The sequence below is a fragment of the Hypomesus nipponensis genome, chromosome 26 (assembly GCF_054491055.1).
Source record: "Hypomesus nipponensis isolate SF chromosome 26, ASM5449105v1, whole genome shotgun sequence".
Taxonomy (NCBI): Eukaryota; Metazoa; Chordata; class Actinopteri; order Osmeriformes; family Osmeridae; genus Hypomesus; species Hypomesus nipponensis.
Window position 1 is genome coordinate 3,841,163 of NC_140386.1, and position 22,278 is coordinate 3,863,440.

Genomic DNA, 22,278 nt, shown 5'->3' on the forward strand with positions numbered 1-22,278 from the left:
TCCAATTAAGCATGAAAATGCCAAAAATAAATATAGCTGCAACAGCAATTAGGGGGCCAAGCATTTGTTAAATGACGCAAAACACACATTCTCAGAACAGAATTCTGAGTACGTATAGCAATGGTGTGAATCTATCAAAGATTTGCTGAGATACTAATCAATTTCCTGTTTGGAAATTGGGAACCACAGGGAACTGAATTGCCAAGGATAACATTTTATGTATGACATTTTCCTTCCTGCTCTGGCCCATCAATGCTACTGTTACAATAGACAAATCTAAAGGAAAGTTGTGAGAAATCAGAAGGAGAAGGATGGTAGAATAGGGGTTAACATGTTGAAGAAACTATAACTCACAAATTATGTTCAGTTACTGCTCATTACAAAGGTGTACATAATTTGCCATTTCATCAGAAGCAGCACCACATGAGGTAATTTGTCACGCTTGAGAAAGGTCTTGTGAGGGGCAGCCTAAATCGTTCATGTCCTGAAGTGGCAAAAATACAGGAATTTTTGTAATGCCCATCTTGCTAAGATCAAATGTGGAACTGAAAAGTAAATACTTGGAGCATAACCAATCCAAGCCCATCATAATGTTTTACAGTCCAGTTTTAATGCTAATGCCTGTCAAAAACAGGTTGTTTGTTCCATAAGCTTTCAGTTCCTTGAACAGACACTAATGAAACATTATTTAACATAAACATAAATCTATTCAATGGATCTGCCTTCATGTCAACCAAGATACAAAGCGAGATAAATTAGCAGGCAGCCTAGCTATGAACTGCATTCATATTACACAACATGAACGTGATATTCTATATAAATTTATTTTTAAATCTTCAAAATAGAAAAAATAAATACCTACGCAATGTCAGTTTAGACACACACAGGGATACCTTTTCCCTTGTTAAAAAAGTACGCTCTTGTATGATATGCAGGCTGCATCCTAACTGGTTTACTGGGATGTGATTGTTGATTTTCTTCGGATCCTCTTCCTTTGAAGGCATCAGCCTAACAACACTAGCTTTGTTAAGGCAGAATAAATATCCAGGATGAGGGTAGGTTTCTTACGGATCAATTAATGTCTCAAGTTGGACATCTTGGTTTTTCTCTCTGCCCTGTTCTGATGTGTGACACATACAGTGGCCTGGTAGCCATACATAAAGTCACAAGCTGAATGTACATGGACAATATGCACTTTCAGACATGTTCCACAAGAAAGTATATAAAATGTAAATACCAAAGACAAATCTACCTCAAAACAATATAAATACAAATATGAATAGGTCTGAGGAACTCTGTATGTTTGTGTGTGTGGGAAGGAATGAGCGACCGATTGTGTGTATACGTGTCCTTGCGTGTGTGTGTGTACCTGGAAGTTAAGCTGTCATGCAGTTATGTCCTTTCAGAAACCTCCTACCGGTGTTAATGATAGTTTGTGACTGTGTTGCTTAGAACTTGCTTGGCTTTTCGGAGACAAAGTATGTCAACTAAAGTCTTTGTGCCTGTCTTTGGCCCCTGAAAATCTGTTGATATAGCACTTAACATGTCCTGTCAATGACTCTCAAGTCTTCACCAGCAATCATTGTCAGGCTGAAGGGCAGCCCACAATCCCCACCCCTACACTTTATTTGGCCACTATCCAAACAAGCCTAGAAGGAAGCCTCGCCACCTATTATACCAAACACACACACTTACAAAACAGCATAAAAAAAGCATTTGACCAATCATTCAAACATCTACGACCATAAATAAGATGATATCCATCCAATCTTCTTCATCCAGGTCCTTTTCTGGTGTGAGGTTGTCGTCCCTTGTTCTGGTGAGCCTAAACTGAGGCTCGGCCCTGCTGGGGGAGCGGTGATACTGCAGCGATGGTGACGGCTATACGTTGGTCTCCAGGCCATTCATGTCTATGGAACAGTGTTCCTTGTCTTTCTTCAGCTGCCTGGGGGGCACCGGGGGCTTTTTCCTCTCTGGAGGGGGCGGGGGCCGCACACCCTCCTCTAGCTGCATGAGTCGGGCCACGTCTGGGGGTATGTGCTCAAGCTTGGCCCCCGGAGGAGGAGGCTGGTAGCTGCCGTTGTTGTTCTGACAGTTCATCAGCTGCTGGATGTTGATCATGGGCTTGGTCTCACAGATCAGGGGTACCTGGGAGAGCGGAGGGGCAGGGATGTGGAGAGATATAGAGATGTAATGTTATACCGTTTTTCTCAATTGCTTTGGCTCAATTCTCAAATGAGACTTATTTTTTCATAAAACATGTTAAAATCTCGAAACAAATAGTTTCTTGTTGTGGCACGTGTGTCCAAAACAGTAAGAAGGCCTATGATATGTAAGGGACGATGCCCGACAAGGTGTACAATATCTTCCAATAATGGACAATGTGGAGGCGTGAAGTGCATCGGATGATCCATTATTGGATGATGTACATCTCGAAGGGGCATTATCCCACTTTTACCATAGTCACTTGCCAATTATTTATTTTTTTAAACATGAATTTATGTTTTCATTCGTAGATGTGAAATGATCCGATGATTGTGCGTCAAAGTTGTCATATTCTCCAAATAGTAAATATAATTTGACACTATGTTTAACATCAAGACTGGCCAGCTATCCAGGCATGTCATTTTCCAAATAAGTTACTCGATTCTGATTGGCTGCATGTCTGGCTCGGTTGCGCATCGGACGGTTTGCACCTGCATTGTCAATTATTGGATGATATTGTACACCACCTCATCGGGCATCATCCCTTACATAACGGACATGCCTACAATCAATCAGAATCGAGTATTCACCCAGACCATGGTATAATGCTCAATAACTACATGCACGGCGTACTGATAAACCCTGATGAGTTAATCCTCGATGAAATTGACATACTCACACAACTTCTAAACATTCTTTCATCATGTGAGCCTTCACATGCAAAAGGATCCTGTACATGTAGGCTATATATTCCTCTATGTATGACATGAAATGTTTGTGATTTCTGATAAATTGGCAGATTACCTGCCAAGTGACATATTATTGAAGGAATCATATTCTTAGGATGATCATTTTCTCACATTTTCACAATATTTCCAATCAACCAATCTTGTGTTTTTTTGCATGGATGGAAAATTTCTGTTCACTATACAGTATTATGACCGTACATGTAACAAATATGTAGAAATTGACATGCAAATGTCAAACCTGACATTCTTGCATTGTGCAGTAAGCAGTTAGTGAACTAAAAAGTATAAAAACAATCAAATTGATATAAAAGCAACATTTCCAGGATTGACTGCCTTGGTGAAAAAAGCATATAAACATTTTGATCAGTAAGCCTCACACAATGACAAAAAAACTTTTAATTGTGGTGGCATTGGCCAATTAACTGATAAAATTACCACAAATTACGGTAAAACCAGAAAACTGAACAGGGTGTGAGGGTGAGAGATGTTTTCATTCAAACCTATAATCACAGCTGAATGAGATGGAACCAGTTCACTACGAACAGAGAAACATTGTCTGACATAGATGAGAGATGCAAGAGCCACTGAGCATTCAGGTGAAATAATGATGTGGCTGAAATGTGTATCTCCCTGGCTACAGAAGTAAGGTTTTTTATACTGCCCAAACAACCAAACTATTCCCCTATGTTGAGCGGTAAACGGGAAACGTAACAGTGTATTGTTATTATGGAATTGCGGTTATTTGACTCTATGGGTTAAATCAGAGCAAGAGTGGTCAAAGTAAAGTTAAATAAAATAGATATTTAAAAGGTCACATGACATGAAAACTTCCCTTTAGGAGGTTATTTAACATTAATATGAGTTCCCCTAGCCTGTCCTTGGTCCCCCAGTGGCAAGAATTTTCGATAGGTGTAAACCAAGCCCTGGGTGTTCTTCTCCGCCTTTGGGAAAATGACTCAAACGCTCAAACGTTCTGTTTGTGATGTCACAAGGTGCCTCTGCACAACCAGTAGCCTATCTTAATTTTATTTTTGCTGGAAATGCGCCGACACAACCTCTCAAAGTTTTGCATGTCTGCGCCAAACATTTCAGCCACCACTGTTTCTTTAACTTAAGCCAATACAAATTTGGGCTTGCTGACCGTCTGAAATTAAATTCTGGATCAGTACTCCTTGGTCCAGCTACAAACCTGGTAAGTCAACTAACGCTATATCATTTTGTTGCTTACTATATGGTTACCTAGCTTGCTGCCCTCAGAATCTGGCTGTAACATTAGCTCTGCAGCTATCAGCTGAGGTACTGTCGCTAATGTAAAGTTAGATAGCATTAAGTATGTGTGTGAATACACATTCTGTAACGCAGTGTAGTACGCTTCATTGTTATGTGGATAACGTTGCAAAATAATTAAATCAATTACAAGGAAAAAACATTACAAAATTGTTTTTCCTCTTACCTACTCTACCTCGATTATTGTAAATCAGAGAGAGAAAGATTAAGAGGTGAGCAAGGAAAAGGAGTAGAAAAAGCCAGAGCTGAGGAGAAGCCCTCAGGAGATCAATAATGTAGAGAGCAATACTTCACAAGTCCCTTTATACCCAACTATTATCTGTAAAACAACCAATGAGACCCCATCTGGACCCTAACTTATCAACATATGACTACAAATTACACAGTAAGTCACACAAAAGGTGTGAGACCCACCAAGCAAAAGACCAGCAACTCCAGTCTTTAGCATATTACTTTAGCATCTTTACACACATTACAGCGGCACACAAAAAAGAAAAGGGAATATAATTTTTTGCTCTGAAGGTGGCATTTAGGTTCAGCGTTCGAGTCCTTCTTCCAAAGATATCGTCAAATCAAATGTATTTGTATAGCCCTTTTTACACGCAAGCATGTCACAGAGGGCTTTATATACGCCCATAGAACTGCCCCTCAACCAACCTAAACCCTCAAGGAAGACAAGGAAAAACTATCATATGTAATTACAGTACTGTACTACTCAGCGTGGAATACGCTGTGTACTTGGTAATTGCTACTCACCCCATCTCCTTCTTTAATGAAGTCTTTTCTGCAAATGTGTGCCATTATCCCAGTGGCCAAAGCATCCCCCATCACATTCACCATGGTCCGGAATCTATCTCTGGGAACAGAATAGAGATAGTTGTAGCTCTCCTCAGACTATGGAGGAGTTATAACTGTCACAAAGAACACACGTTCAAGAACTGGGACTGAGGAAATGGGAGAAATAAGGGATTTCTTATCTGTTCATGTATTCTACTGAGTTATTTATACAGGAATGTGTCCCTCCTGTAAACTATAATGTGTTCTGTTAAAGGTCAAGGGTCTATGATGTTGAATCATCCTGACATAAAAATGAACACCAGTTGGCTGTATGTTCTCAGTTTTTCCCTTTCTACTGTAAATTCTATCCTTTGACCTTCATGATACAGAGAGACTTTACTAGTTCCCATTTGTGTCTGAAGTGGTCATTTTTATGTTGAGGCGTTTGTTACAAGTAAATTCTCTCTCTGATCAGCTGGTTGTCTGATAATTATAAACCCAGAAACTAAACTGATGATAACATAGTTCTAGTGGGTATGGCTAAAACTCATCCATTATAGTCTGAAAAAGGATGACGGTCGATCCCAGATAAGGAATATTTTCGGTAGTAGAGAAGAGCAACATATTACTTACAACGCCCAGTCCACTGCAATAATGAGAGTGATATCATCAGTTGGCAAGCCGACTGATGTTAGTACTATCACCATGGTGACTAGTCCAGCTTGTGGGATGCCTGCTGCACCAATGCTGGCAGCTGTGGCTGTGATACTGCATTGGGGAAACAAAAAGACCATATATACATTTAGAATAGTTGAAAATCATCCAATCTCTGCCTCAGGGCATGACACAGATTCATAATCAACTGTTCTCGATGCTAGCATGTAGGGTTCCTGAATTTGCGTATACATTGTACATTTGGCGAATGATGATTTAATGACAGAGATGGAACACTCTTACAGCAGATTTTGATCATTTTTATGATGAATGCCCACAGGGACAGACACACATCTCCATTTGAAAATAAAGTATGTATTCTGAAGCTCCACCCAGCTTTTAGCTTTGTCCAAAATAGAAAACTGTTCCATCAACTAAGCCACAGTCCCTGTGCAGGGGATTGGAGGCCAAACAGCACTGAAAGACTCCAAGGACAAACTAAAGGCACTCCAGGCCAATCAGAGCATTTCAGGCTCTATCTTCCCCTGGTCTGTCTGTCTGTCAATTGTATTTTTGAACATACAATTCAATATAAATGTTGGTTGATAATCACCTCACCCTTTTCAACCCACAACCCCCTTCCCAATCCCTCCTCTAACTTCAGCACCCCTCCCCCACGGACCATCTGTTGATGAATATACGTAGAACATCATCCTTTGGCGTTTCACCGCCATGGCGGCCCTCGCTCCCCCTCGGCCATATGTGCCGCAGATCGCGCAGTGCTGGTGTCTCGCAGATGCGAGAGGTCTGGCTGCCAATGCGATCATGGAAGGACTTAGAATGGGGGAATCAAACGTTTCTCCACGGAATCCCACGGGGCCTGTGTAACACCAGAGCCTCGTGCTGGGGGCTCTGTGCAGAGCATTTGAAGGGCAGAAGTTGAAGGGCGAGGGGGGGGGTCTCGCAGATGGAACGTTGCCGTGCACTATACCGTGGTAATGTCGGTGGATGGGGGGTCGGTGGGAGCCGAGCTACATTCGTGGCGTGACAGAGAGATTGCATTTTATCCAGGTCACATGGCTCTTTTAACAGAGAGATTAGTTGGGCAGTTTCAGGCTCACACTGCTTAATGGCATTAAAGAGGAAATGAGGTAAGAAACATGACATGGGCAAACAAGGCGCTTTTTGGTGAAGGAAAACACAGACATGTTTTGCGTCTTTATTGAGCTTACGGGGAACCCCCGAACATGACAGCTTACATCATCTTTCATGTTATCCATGTTTTGTGTTGTGTTGTACACAGGCATTGACTACATTGGGCTCTTCATGATATCCAATGCTGTGGGGAGCTGTAACCTTGAAGTGACCTGGCCTTGAGAGGCTAGTGTTTGACATGAAATGAATCAACGAATGAACAAAAACAATTCCAGTACCTGATGGTGATGATCTGGCCAAAGTCCAATTCGTAGTTGTTGACCTGGGCGATGAAGATGGCCGCCACCGCCTCGTACAGGGCGGTGCCGTCCATGTTGATGGTGGCACCCACAGGGAGCACAAAGCGAATGATGCGCCTGTCAATGTGGTTGTTTTCAAGGAGGCACTTGAAGGTAATAGGCAGAGTGGCAGAGCTGGAGAAGGGGACATACAAAACAGAAACAAAACACTCAATATATCTGAAACGTCGTCTCTAATGAAAGAGAACGTCATTGGCACCATGTACAAGCGGCTTTGATTCATCATTTTACTGCGCACGTAAACAACTACATGCGTGTACTGATATGATGCGACACTGCAAGTCGACAAGGGCATGTCCACACATGTGCGCATTGAAACAGAACCATTCACACACAACACACACACACACAGCTGCATATTTTTCCCGATACTCCCATTTCCTCCAGCACACACCAGATGTTTTCTGATCTCTTCACCTTCCTCTTTGTCTGACAAGATTTTTCCAATGAAGTGAAACACAGTGTGTGGAATCTGATCTTTTCGTTTGAAACCAAAACCAAGTATGATTACATAACCTTTAGAACACAGAGGGTTACTTGGGATCAACCCCACAATAATAAACGTAGGCTGTTGATAGGTAATGTGCTCAACCCTTACAAGGACACATGTGATACAAATGCCTTGCCTAACTAAACCTTTTCAGGACTGTAGCCTTACATGACATTCTGCACAACCATACCATCCCTTCATTGGAAATGAACAAGAGTTCAAAAGTCATTTCAAGGATGCCGTCTTAGCCACGCTCGTTCACCTGGAGGAGGTTGCCAGGGCAATGAGTAGCGCCTGAAGGATTCCTCTTATGTACACAATGGGACTCTTCTTGGTGATGAAGAAGTACATGGCTGGTAAGATGAATAGGCCGTGGAGAATCAGGCCAAACACCACGGTGACAGCGTAAAAGCCCAGCTTCTTCCCCATGGCCGAGGGATCACTCATCTCTAAGATCTTGCCGGCCACAAGGAACACAATACCAAACGGAAAGTACCTGGAAATGAAGAGCACAGTCATGCGTTCTGTAAAAAGAACTGTTGCCATAACCCCTGATACACATTACATTTGTGACGTGGTGGGTGCAATCCGAAAATTACCATATAACGATGGCGACAATTTTCAGGACAGCTTCGTTCAAGCTCTGGCAGAAGTTTACCAATGCACTACCATTAGGACCCATCCTTCCCAGCATGATTCCTGTAAAAATACAAGAGTCTTGAACATCTGATGCACACACAAAGAACAGATCAAGTGTTTTTCCTTTCACTTTTAATAGACACACATGAATTGATTTTCTTTTTACCCATGGTGGCTGAGAAGATGACAATCCCAAGGACGTTCATTCCATCGCTGTTTCCTGGTTTTGTGCGGATCAACACGTCTGGGGGCGGGGTCAGGTCGAGGGCAAAGTTCTGAATGTCTGTTCCATTGTCGTCCTGGATACCGTAGATGAGTGCTCGGCGAGTGGTGGACTCTGATTGGCTCACAGTAGGCTTGGGTTTCAGAATGGATATACTACTCGTCCGATACTGCTCATAGGGAAATAGAACATCATAGCATGAAGACACTGTAACAAAGAAAAACGCTAAACCAAAATAGCTGAAATAATGCAGGAGATTTGTAATTATAAGGTGCTCACCTGTTGAAATGTAGCTTGAACCAAGTTGGATGGAAACATATTTCTGCAGAGTGCAGAAATACATGATGAACATCATATAATAAATTGATAATGCAAACTGTTTATATATAAGATGCACTGAAGTACTCTGTCGGTCTATAGATAAACAGTAAGTAAATACATCCACAGTATAATTCAGTATATCCACTCTCCAGGTTTAAACCCATACATATTAGTAATCAAGAAAAACATTCACAATAAAGTTCTGTTGAAGGAAATGCTGTAAAGCGTTGCTTACAGTAAAGCATTCTAACAGAATTGCGTTCTTCAATAGCTGCATTGGGTGTAATACAGTAACATATTCTTAAATACTAACCTTGAATCATTCTAAGGCAATTTCACAGGTTGCATTAGGATGCATACAACAGCACCCGGGCCATTTTCAGCCCAACCAGCCCAACCATACCCTATTCGGAGACCTTAAGGAACAGTGTGAAATACCCTATAAAATCAGTCAATGACCCCTTTAAGACATTTTTTTTATGGACATACAGTGAACCTCAAAGTCCATTGACACCTCTTTCCTGTGCAAATCTCACAATTTGAAACTACTGCTGTAAAATGGGAGGGTTCCAAAAAGTCACTGAACTGCCTTTTTTGGCTCTGGTCTATACCTTTGTCACACCCCAAAATGTACATCCGACCATATGCTCATCACAACCGCAAGCTGTAAGTATGATTTTGTCGCTAACAGTTTTTAGCAATGCTAACGTATCCTGTATCGAGCATAGGTAGAATGTGTGATGATTTAGTTTATTGGCAATGGGGCTAAAGTAATTTATTTTTCCTGACTTTCATTCGAATACATAAGCTGTGTTGACATGTAAATCTCCAATTCACGATGCATGTTTGGCTATGTTGCGTCTTTGCTTTGCAGCTTCGCTCATTGTAAACCAACCAATCAGCGTGCAGCTCATCTAAATATTAATTAACATACCATAAAAGGGAGAAAACCTCTTGTTTCATTCTAAGGCTATTTTTACAGGTTGCATTAGGGTGCATACAACAGCACCCGGGCCATTTTCAGCCCAACCAGCCCAACCATACCCTATTCGAAGACCTTAAGGAACAGTGTGAAATACCCTATAAAATCAGTCAATGACCCCTTTAAGAACATTTTTTTTATAATTCTAACAATCTATCCTTGATTAATATGGACTGTCAATTACACAATAAAATACCAAAAGCCAGAACTTTTTTAGCACCATAGAACATTCGGAAGGAATAACATGTTTGTTATTTATTTCACACACAACATGGTTCTATAATAAAAGAGCAAGAGCAGTAACTGTTCACTCAGAGCTGGAGGGAATTATATCAGCGGTTCCAGCTGCTATGATGTCAACAAAGACTGCAGTGAGTCATATCTTTTAAGCAGGAGTACCACCCAAATGGAAATTAACCATACATCTGGATCTTTACCAATCAGTCGATAGTCCAACATCAAAACATTTACATAGTCTGTTGCTTCCTCTGTTCAGCGTAGAATGTTTGGCAGTAAAGGCATTCAATTTATGCAAGCACAAAGAATGTCTGAAATGAAATGAGGAGCAAAAACAAATAGACACTAGTATGGACTCGAGAATGAGTCACAAGAGGAGCATGTTATGTTACGTAACAAATTTTAATATAAATACCAAATGGTAACATTTGGTTTTACATTTATAAACGATTGAAATAATGAATAATATTATATTATTTACAAAATATTAATAATATAACATTGAATATAGCATAATTTTAATGATCTTTTAAATCAAAATGTAATTTAAATATTCTTAGATTTTTGTACATCTCTGCATGGACTTTTCAATTATATATTTTATAACATGATTCAGATTTAAGCTAAATATATTTTATGCAGAAATGTCAGGTTTTATTCGGGTTTGATCAAAGCAAAAGCAAAGATGTTGGAAGTGCTATTACAGTAAAACCTCTTGGACAAACATAGCTATTGTCTTTTTGTGAATTAATAATCGAGTACCAAGAGCTTTGGATTTTCTTCTGGTCCTTTTCAACCATCACAGTTGGCTTTTCTTCTCAAGTTTTCTGACTCACTAAACTCATTACTCAGTAGTCACTCAATCTAAATGGTTAATATTTTGATAATTTCACAATTGGCCATAATGGAGTTGTACTGTGAGCTGCACGCTTGTTTGACAGCTGGACAAAATTCTACCATAGATCTGCTATATTCTCAGCAAAAACACAATCCATACAGAAAGTAGAAATGCAATGTAGGTGTGCTTTGCTTTTAACCTGAATGCTGAAATATATTCCAGTTCTATCAAGGAGATGAGCGTCTGCAATTTTACAAATATTCTCAAGCCTCCATTTCAATCAAAGATTGGAATATCTTCAAGACCTTGGAGGTCCTGTCTTATGAATAGCTAATTATATTTTCTGAAAGGATCATTTGGACGAAAAAAATGGTCTACAAGGTATCTGAACTATTTGTCCTGGAGATTACAAGAAGATTCCATTGCTCTCTTAGTATCCTAAACACGTTCTTTCTATAAGAAGCTCAGACAGACAGCAGCTCTGGGAAAGGAATCACACTTTTTTTTCTCATTCCTCGTTCCTCACTCCTTCTCTCTTTCCATAATCTTCTCGGGCAATCAACACCGTCATACAACCTTTAACCCGTCAAGTGTGCTATCTAGAATCTGCTTCACTGCGTTGATAGTTAAAATTGGACGATATTGATTCCAAACCAGCCTGTGTATTTTGAGCCCAGTAATCACTTGAGCCTAACTGCCCATGAAATTCTGTAGCCGATGTAAATGTGGGCTTGTATGCCCCACTAACAAACATTTCAATGTTGAAAATTGTTATGTGTTGTGTGTTGTAAATAGCCATGCTCTAGTCAGCACTGCACATATCATCTCACGGCTTGATCATTTAGGTGGCTTGTCACAGGGAGGAGGCATAATAACTTCACTGGAGGTGGATGCACTGTACTCGAGTGCATCATGCTGTGAAAGGAAAAGTGGGAGAGAGCATGTGTGTCGTCCTCTCACCGGATGAGGTCAAGCAGCGCGTCGGCGGAGCTCATGATGGGTTTGCCGCTGTCCTCCGAGTCTTCTTTCTGGGCCGCTCCCCCAGGGTGTATAATGGACACCATGATGATCCCCACCACCACCGCCACAAAAGTGGTCCACAGGTAGTAGGACACAGTAATCAGACCCAATCGACTGGAGCACTTGGCATCTAGGGCGGCCAGCCCCGACATCAAACTGAGGGAGGAAAGGAGAAACAGTGATTAAGGTTGACTTTCACCGAAACAATATAATATTAATATGTAATATTAATATTAATATTTATTCTACAGACAAAAACTGGTATAATACTTTCAACGAACCCTACCCCTAACCAGCTGTTAAATATCATCCAAACTGTAGTTGACTAAGAATTTATTGATGGTATGACCATTTACAAATGTTCTATAGGGGACTAAAAATTAAACATAACCAACTATTATTTCCTTTTTCACTTCAGCAATGTTTCCTAACCCAGCAACAAAACAACTGTGGTCCACTGCAAAGAAACAAGTACACTATCATGCCTAGGTCTTCTACACCAGTTATTGGCTGCCCCTCTTCACGTCTCCTAAGTATTGGGGGAAGTGGCGACATCTGTGTCTTGGTAATTGATTTAATTTGTATGTCCCTGTTTCTGTAAGTCCTGTGCAAAGTCTTGTTCTTTTGTAGTTCAGTCTGTTATTTAGTAAATACTCTAGTTTATGCCAAACCGTGGCTCGATCTTAGCCTGTCTTTACAACCCTGTCTTAGGATTGCCTGTCTTTCTGTCTGCCCGTGAATATCGTCCATTGCCTGTATCTCAGCCAACGCTATTGGATTGTCTGTTCTGCCCTATCAGTCTGTGAAACCACCTCTGCCTGTTCCTGCTCTCTCTGTTCCTGAATAAAACTCTGCTCTTGAATCCAACCCTGTCCTAGTCCGTAGTAAACGGAGAACTAGCATAATTTGTAGTTGTAGTCCTAGATTATCAAGTTAAAGTATTTAACTTGTATTTTAACTAGTATTTTGAGAAGCAAATGATACAGTCGAAATATACGTTTTCACATTTACCACTCACTTGAAATGTGAAATATGAAATTGAACTTAACACTTGTCCTATACACAGAGGGCCTACGCACTGAATTATGTGCAAAAAGATTGAAACGTTACTTCAATACTAAAACCATGTATGCTTGTGGCTTGTGGGACCAACTCATCAGCTGTGTGTCAGCTGTATGTTTTGAATGTACTTTAAAGCTCTAATCCTGTACCACTCTCATTCAGGACCAGTAGGCAAACAGTGATGCCCAGTGACTGACAGACACACACATACATGTGCCCTCTGCACACACACCCACACCCACACACACAAGCACATAACAACAACTACTGAGCAGATGCTCTGTCAGAAGCTTTACTACAGCAGTTGCAGGCCAGTCTGGGCATTGGTTATTTTTGATTCAAGCTTTAGTATGTCTGTATGGATCTTAAAAGAGGGGTTCAGCACACAAGCATTGTGTCTGTGTATGTGTACTCTATGTACAGCATGTCTCTCTGTGTGTGGGTGCGTGTGTGTGTGTGTGTGTGTGTGTAGCTGTGTGTTTATATTACTGTCAGCAAGGCTGTTCTATTCCCAATCCACAAAGTTCTCAAAATGCAACTTTCTTATGTGTGGAAGGCAAAGAGAACGCAACTGTCATAGCTAAGGAGGAAACCACCATCCTTCCTCATAGAAAACGAAACATCTAACCAGAAAGAACTGACCGAGTAGACAATATTTTGTATCCACAGAGTTGTAAATCAAACAGGCGTTCAAGCAACTTTTTAAGTTTTCAAGGCTCAACTGTCCATAACCTGATAGAAAAATGACCCAATGACACTACATTTACAGCAGACGCTTTTATCCAAACCGACTTCCAAGAGAGCTTTACAAAATGCATAAGTAAAGCTCTCTCTTGGAAGTCGCTTTGGATAAAAGCGTCTGCTAAATGAATAAATGTAAATACTATAATACACTACATGCAACTGTAATTGTTGCATGTAGTGTCATAGGGTAATTGTTCTATCAGGTTATGGACAGTTGAGCCTTGAAAACTTAAAAACCTGAGCTGTCGAACCAAGTCGTGATTCATCTAACAGAATTTTGAACAATTGACTGAAAAGCCGTGGACACATGAAAACATGTGTTTGCGGTTGAATCGTTTTCATTCAATGGCTCTTTAAAGGTATTTTGTGTAGCATTGAAATGAATGGTCCAGGCGTGTCAAGGCCACAAGTTGAATTTGATCTAGCCTGGGCGTGGGAAGTATCATGGCAAAAATGAAAAGACCCCAAACTCATAATACTGTGGTGCCTTGGTGAGCTTGCCAGTCTTTAATTCTTGAATTCTCTCTCCCACTCTTTTTCTCTGACTCACACGTCCACGGTTCTTTACACATGTTCTTTACATATTACTGTTCATTTCAGGTCAACATTTTTAATCTAATTAAAGACTAATCTAAAGTTTTATCAAATGATTAGTCGAATAAAATTGCACTTACATTTACACACAAACACACAACGATTATCATTCGTTATTTCACTCAGGACTTAATTACTTAGCATGTATGAAGGGAGATGGCATTATGTGACTGCATCATTCACACACATGCATATAAACGCACACGTTAGTGTGGGGTGGCTTAAGGGAGTTTTGAGGCTTTTGTTTGTGCCGTAGATTTGACCTCTGCTTGGCTTCTGAACATATTACGTTGACGCACCATTAAAGGTTATAGGTATTTGTGAAGATACACAATACTCCTTTGACCAAATCATGATACAAACGTGATTTGCAGCCTCTACAATAGCATAGAAGAGAGCTTAACTTGGTAAATAAGACCCCCATATCATTGTTTACCCAGATGATGCACAAGCATGTTGAATTGGAAAACAGGCTGACTTTTCAGATGAGGGAAACTGCACTACTTTCAATAAAGGGATGGCAAGAAAGTAGTATACCTTAATAACAACTGTCTGTTTCAAATGAAGAAAAACGATCAATTGTTTGTGCTATAGGTATGCTTGTCAGACCTGAGGGGTATTCCAGAAACCGGGTTTAACAAACTGTCACCCTACCCTGAACTCTGATTTGATTCACCCTAAAATGGGAAATAATTGCTGGCCGAGTCAATGCACACATTTGAATGCAGTAGCCAGTCCATACATTGAACATTTAACCACACAACACATCCTGTTCTTTAATATTACTGGTGAAAAAGTGGTGGAATGTATGGAATTGAAAAAAAAAATCATGTTTACGTAGGTGCATCCCACAGGCGTAAAGCGCACTTGGCAGTAGCTTAACATTTAATATTAAAACATACTACTAACAGGTAAGGCATATCTTGCTTTGGCCTATGAGCTTGTGATTGTAGCCTACGTCACCTTGGTTTTTATTATATTTGACATGATACAAAGTAAATATCAGTCAGTGCCTATTTCAATTTGCAGAAGCAGTAACCATGAGCAGAATCATCACAATTCATCACAGGAATATGATGATTATGGTGATGAAGAGACGCTGACTGCTGCCCCAGAGAAGGATGCAGAGAACATTTACGTTTACATGTATTCATTTAGCAGACGCTTTTATCCAAAGTGACTTCCAAGAGAGAGCTTAAAAGTGCACAGGTCAATGATCATAAACGATGAGATAGCCCCAAAAACATTTTGGGTAGCCAAAACATGAAGCATATATTTTGAAAAGCACATAAGTGCCAATGGGAAGAAACAAAAGAGCATGTAGTTAAACAAGCTACAATTAAATAACATGAGAAGCTTATGTATGGTAGCTACTGGTTGTTCTCTCTCCATTTAGGATTACTTTATAATAATAATTTACAGTCTTGGAATTGTCAGTTTTAAATGTACACTGAAAGGATGAGAATAATAAATATAAAAAGGATTTTTCACATTCTGATCCTGTTGAACAGAGCATGGATGGGCATTGCCAGGACGGGAGGGGGGGGGGGTCCACCATCCTGCAGAGCTGCAAACAGTGAGATGTTCAATTAATGGCAGGTGAATTCTGTATTTAAAACTGTGGAATTGAATGTCATCTAATGTATTCCCGGTTACCAGAAAAGGAGAATTTTTTGGCGCAGCCAGGGCGTTGAGGGGGTCCGGTTTGGGGACCTCAGGATCGGGTCACTGCTTTTTGCAGGTGATGTGGTCCTGTTGGCTTCATCGGCCCGCGACCTTCAGCTCTCACTGGAGCGGTTTGCAACCGAATGTGAAGAGGCTGGGATGCGAATCATCACCTCCAAATCTGAGGCCATGGTTATCGACCGGAAAAGGGTGGAGTGCCATCTCCGGGTCGGGGAGGAGATCTTGACCCAAGCGGAGGAGTTCAAGTATCTCGGGGTCTTGTCCACAAGTTAGGGGAGAATGGAGCACGAGGTCGACAGGCGGATCGGTGTGGCGTCCGCAGTGAAGAAGGAGCTGAGTCGAAAGGCAAATTGCTCTCTATTTACCAGTCGATCTACGTTCCTACCCTCACCTACGGTCACGAACTATGGGTAGTGACCGAAAGAACGAGATTGCGAATAGCGGCCGGAATGAGCTTTCTCCGCAGGGTGTCGGGGCTTTCCCTTAGTGATAGGGTGAGAAGCTCGGTCATCCGGGAGGGGCTCAGAGTAGAACTGCTGCTCCTCCACATCGAGACGAGCCAGCTGAGGTGGATTAGGATGCCTCCTGGACGCCATTGTGGGAAGGCAAGCGGGGAGTGGAAAGTTGGATTTTCTCAACTTTATGTAAATGAGGAGCATGAAAACGCTAGCATTGGCCAATCGGGTTGGTTTCTTGTTTCTTGTAACGTAGCAACTGTTGTTCATGGTAAACATTTCTAGGTTCGACAATTTCAAGATGAAGGAGCAACTCATCGTATGTGTGTCTTCATACCCAGTATTTTCTGATACGTCTGTTCGATTACAGAGACGTAAACAAAACAAAAATGATGCCTGGCGCAGGGTTGCTGAGGTTGTCGGCGTCCCTGGTGTGTATTTTGTACTTTAATTCAGTTTTGTCACATTATGTAACTTTATTCTGTGCTAGCTGCATAGTCTAGCTAGCTCACCCGGCACACGATTCACATTCAACGTTGAAATGCTGTCTGGCAGGCACTCACCATCCATACAGTGAATGTGTAGTGGCAAGTCATAATCTAGCGATTGATTTGCAGATATTTCGAGTAATATAAGAAAAGGTTACACATGTCAACGTTTATGTCTGATGCATCTTTTTTGTAGATAAGATCATGTCAGATCTAGAAAGCGTATCGGATTTTTGCTTAATGTGTGTAAAAGTTGTATTTTGTCTGCACATTTGCCATGACATTATACGAACTACAACAGTGATTTAAGAGAACTACAGCTCTGAATTAATCTGTCTGACACGCCCCCGAGCGTGGTGCACTGTGGGAAGGCCAGTGGTGCAGCGCAGTAAAAAACGCTGCTGTGTGAACGCACTGTAAGGTTGCTGCCCCCGCGTCCCGACCCCCGGACAAGCGGTAGATAACGACGACATGATGTTACAGTTTTTTACAATCACTATGCCAGTTTTTTTCAATACCTTTAACAAGTTTCCTAAAGTCTTAACAGAGTTAGCACAACATCTGTCTGTGTAGGCTACTTTTGTACTATGTGCGATTAACACATTTCTTGTTGCTTTGACACAAAATGCATAGAGTAAACACAATTTTTAAATGCTTGAACTTCTTTTACACACAAGCTCAACCAAGACCAAAACAATCAATTTTTACTGCCTAATTTACCAATGCTTTCACACTGTTAGCAAAACAGATAACATCATGTTCAAAACCTAAATTATTGGCTAAAGTCAATGTGAACAGCTGTTTATATTGTGAATTGAAACACAAATATATCCCCTGTATTTTATTCCATTGCTACTGAGAAACAGCTTAAGTTATGCAAATACTGTAATTCACAGCTGATTCCCAACTAGGAAACAGTCAGGTGTTGAGGTTCTTTCAATCGCATGACCATATGGTATATAAAGAGGACCTCTTTGAACTGATCTTGTGTGGAAAAATAACAATATAGAGCAACACAAAGAAAGTAAGAATACAGTAATGCCTGCACGAGGGAGAGGGAGACAAGTACCAGGACAAGGGAGAGGAGTGGGACAAGGGAAAGGGAGAGTAGTTAGAATGTGTGGTGGCGCTCAGAGAAGGGCCAGAGCTAGGGTAATACTGTAAATGGCAGCTATATTGCATATTTTTCTTGCAGTAATGTCCTGTTGCAAATGAAGACTTTACTGCAGCAATTATGTTTCTGTCTTCTTTTTTTTTCAATATAGTAACCATACATTCTATAATGCTACTCTGAGATGGATCATTCTTTTTTGTTCTGAATTTCTGCAGCAAAAGAAACAAAATGCATGCATTTACTAAACCAACTCTTAACGCACCAACACACCTACCCCACACAATTGGCAAAACTGTTAATTTCATGCTCAAAATCACACATTGTAAACTAAACTCAAACACTAATTGTCATAACACAAAAATACACTAAACATGACACCATGTCTACCAAACACTAACACACGTTCTCTTTTCACACGAACATTTAGTCAATCATAGCACAGAGCATGTCATAAAAAGCACCAACATCAGGTGGAATTACAGAAACTGCATTCATTGTATGTGTCCGGTCTCACAGTATGTAGATTAGAAATTGTGTTCGCAATGCAGTTTCTTTTGAATCCTCTCTACATTTATGTTTTGTTGGGTTTTGTAAATGCATGCATTTTGTTTCTTTTGCAGCATAAATTCAGAACAAAAAACGAATGACCCATCTCAGAGTAGCTTTATAGAATGTGCGGTTACCGTATTGAAAAAAAAAATACAGAAACATAATTGCTGCAGTAAAGGCTTAATTTGCAACAGGACATTATTGCAAGAAATATGCAATATAGCTTCCATTTACAGTATTACACTAGCTCTGGCCGTTCTCTGTGCGCCACCACACATTCTAACTCCTCTCCCTTTCGCCACTCCTCTCCCTTGGCCTGGTACTTGTCTTCCTCTCCCTGGTCCTGGTACTTGTCTTCCTCTCCCTCTCCCTTGTCACACTCATCTCCCTTGTCCTGGTACTTGTCTTCCTCTCCCTTGTCCTGGTACTTGTCTTCCTCTCCCTCTCCCTTGTCACACTCATCTCCCTTGTCCTGGTACTTGTTTTCCTCTCCCTCTCCCTTGCCCTTGCCCCACTCCTCTCCCTTGTCCTGGTACTTGTCTTCCTCTCCCTTGTCCTGGTACTTCTCTTCCTCTCTCTCTCTCTTGTCCCACTCCTCTCGCTTGTCCTGGTACCTGTCTTACTCTCCCTCATACAGGCATAACTGTATTCTTACTTTCTTCGTGTTGCTCTATATTGTAATTTTTCCACACAAGATCAGCCCAAAGAGGTCGTCTTTATATGTACCATATGGTCATGTGATTGAAAGAACCTCAACATCTGAGTGTTTCCTAGTTAGGAATCAGCTGAGATTTAGAGTATTTGCATAACTTCAACCACCTTTTTCTCAGTAGCAATAGAATACCGTAAGCAAATCAAATTTTGTTCCAGATCAGTCCGCTGAACCAGGAAAGGACACCCCATGTCTTCCAACTGTATCAGGCTCAAAAAGTGGGAGGGGATAGGTAGAAATGCAGAGTTTGTTATGAAAAACCTGCTAGGGAGCAGGTTAGGTTTATAGAGTCAGTTACCATGGACACTGACCCATAGTTTGCGTAACTTCTCTTTCTGGAACGGAAAACCCAGAGTTTGCTTCATCTCAGGGTTATCCAACTCAGGGTTTTCACTGGTCAGACCTTCCTGTCCAGTAGACTAATCTGTAATCTGAGCAGCAACTGGAAAGTCTTTTGGTCATTCAGTTCTCTTATTTTTTTTAAGGACAGTATTGGACGGGTCAAAACTAATAATAATTGTTGAAACAAGCATTTGTTTCAGATTATTATTAATCTCAATTATTTTTAATCAGACAGACGGATAACGAAAGGTTTTTCAGCAGACATCTAATGCTACAACCACAAGACTATTACACAATGTCTTCACCTCTGACAATATCAAGACAACTGTAAAATACATGACTTTACATATGCTGCCATGCCATATTACGCACAATAAACATTCACCAAGCAAGAAAAAAAGATTTTAAGATTTCAGTTTTCACCCTTGACTGTGGACCGACTTATCATTTAGTGGAACGCATTAAGAGTTGCATTTGACAAGAAACATTGAATCTACCTGGACACGACAAGAGGAAGAATCAGCATCTTCAACATCCTCATCAGGAGCTCACCGGGAAACTGGAAATATTTCACCTCCTGTAGGTAGGAAAAAAATGATAGTTATAACAACAAGCCCCAAAACATTGCGGGTAGTACTTAAAGTAGTACTTTAGCAATTATAGATAATAACTTAAATTGGAAGCCCCATATATTTTATACTAAGAACAAGATTTCCAAATCAATTGCAATATTATACAATGTTTCTTAAATTTCTTAAATGAAATGTCATTATACACTGTGTTTTGGTATGTAATGCTACCATACATTACTTATTGTGTGGAAGTATGGGGAAACACATATAAAACAAACACAGATCAACTTTTTATGATTCAAAAGGAAGCCATACGAATAGTAAAGAAAACTACCTATAGGGAGCCAACAAACTCCTTTTTTTTTATTAAAGGCTGTACAATTTAAAGAATTAAAAAGAACTAAAACATTACAAATCATGTACAAAGCAAAAAAACTTTTTTTCAGTTGTCATAAAGTATCCAAGGGTTGTTCACAAAAAGAGAATGCCAACATGACTTAAGGGGATCTTGTATATTCAAAAAGCACCAAGTGAGGACCAATGCTAAATACCATTGTATTTCCGTTAAAGGTTTACATTTATGGAACAGCTGTCATGCGGAACTAAAAATATGTGGGACCTTTAGTAAGTTAAAGAAACTATTTAAAGATAATGCAATGCAATTATATGAAAACATTTAAAGAGTGATAGAAGAACAAGCTGTTTTTGTTGTATTTTGTTGTACTGTCTGTGATTTTGTTGTACTCTCTCTTGGAAGTCGCTTTGGATAAAAGCGTCTGCTAAATGCATAAATGTAAATGTATTTGGACCGTGCAACTCTATTGCATGAAAAATATTAATGTTTTTTTTGTTGTATTCTGTTCAGATCTGATTGTCAACATAATGATATAAGACAATAATTATTTCTACTTATTTTTAAGATATTAGATGCTATCATAAAGGGTAGGCATTATAAGCATGAGCTTCAGCCTACACCTGTTTCAGACGGATGTAAATATGCTTTTATTTGTTAGCTCAATTGTATGAAACTAAGTTTTTGTCTCAAATAAACCAACTTCAACTTCAAAATTTTAAAAAGCAAATAAGTGCCAATGGGAAGAACCATAAGAGCATATAGTTAAACAAGTTACAATTAAACAACATGAACCTCAAAAAGTGCAACAGTGTACCTGTAGAAAAAGCAAGCAACAGTAATATAATTCACCCTTAGATTATAGGCATGATTATATGAATTTGTTTTTGAATTTCTTTATGATCATGCTCATCCCATTATCCACTCCATGTGGGTGCATTTCCATTGTGTTTAAATTACATTCTTAAACAAGAGTAGCATTCACAGCAATTAAAAGGTAAAGCAGGAATGAAAAGAAGACATACATGTCTTAGTATATTATGAGGGTGATAATTATGGTACATATGAAACCATGTAAACAGTTGAAATTATGATGAGCGTGCTAAGCCGTTGCTTTCCTCATCAACAGTAGTTAGATGTGCTGATTTAAATAAACTCTTGAAGGAATACCTCTCAGATGAATAAACCCCTACCACCTCCTTGATTTTCTGCTGTTTACAATGTAAACTATTTTCTGGGAGATGGAGTGTTTACGTTTTCACAAGTGAAGGTAACAACTAAGATGATAAGCAGTCTGGATAAGCAGCAAGTCTATTTAGTATTTAAAATGTATATATTTTTGATGCTAGATGTTTATCTACCAAACTCTTCTCGAGGAAGTTGTGCCCTCTCAAGTTCAGTCAGCATATTGTGTTGCTTCTCAACTACTACCAAGATAAACTTTATGGCCAAAAGAAAGTGGACACCTGACCATCACACTTTTATGAGCTTGTTGGGCATCCCATTCCAAAACCAAGGACAGTACATTTATTCATTTTAGCAAACGCTTCTATCCAAAGTACTGTTACTTTAAGTTGGTGCCCCCTTTGCAGCTACGACAGCTGCTTCCCTTCTGGGAAGGCTGTCCACAATATCTTGGAGGCTATCTGGGGCAATTAATTAGCCTGGTCCT

At 40.2% G+C, this 22,278-nt stretch overlaps 1 protein-coding gene across 1 annotated transcript in view; it reads right to left on the reverse strand.

Annotated features, from left to right (window-relative positions):
• Positions 1-138: 138 nt before the first annotated feature.
• Positions 139-22,278, reverse strand: part of slc1a7b (solute carrier family 1 member 7b) — a 29,069-nt gene continuing 6,929 nt past the window's right edge. The window contains exons 2-11 of the mRNA XM_084692407.1: positions 20,180-20,259; positions 11,877-12,092; positions 8,818-8,860; positions 8,482-8,707; positions 8,276-8,375; positions 7,939-8,172; positions 7,106-7,300; positions 5,652-5,786; positions 4,998-5,097; positions 139-2,148 (exon numbers count right to left, since the gene is read on the reverse strand). Of these exons, the coding sequence (XP_084548533.1) occupies positions 1,882-2,148; positions 4,998-5,097; positions 5,652-5,786; positions 7,106-7,300; positions 7,939-8,172; positions 8,276-8,375; positions 8,482-8,707; positions 8,818-8,860; positions 11,877-12,092; positions 20,180-20,259 (1,596 nt within the window). The 3' untranslated portion in view covers positions 139-1,881. The remainder of the gene's footprint in view (positions 2,149-4,997; positions 5,098-5,651; positions 5,787-7,105; positions 7,301-7,938; positions 8,173-8,275; positions 8,376-8,481; positions 8,708-8,817; positions 8,861-11,876; positions 12,093-20,179; positions 20,260-22,278) is intronic.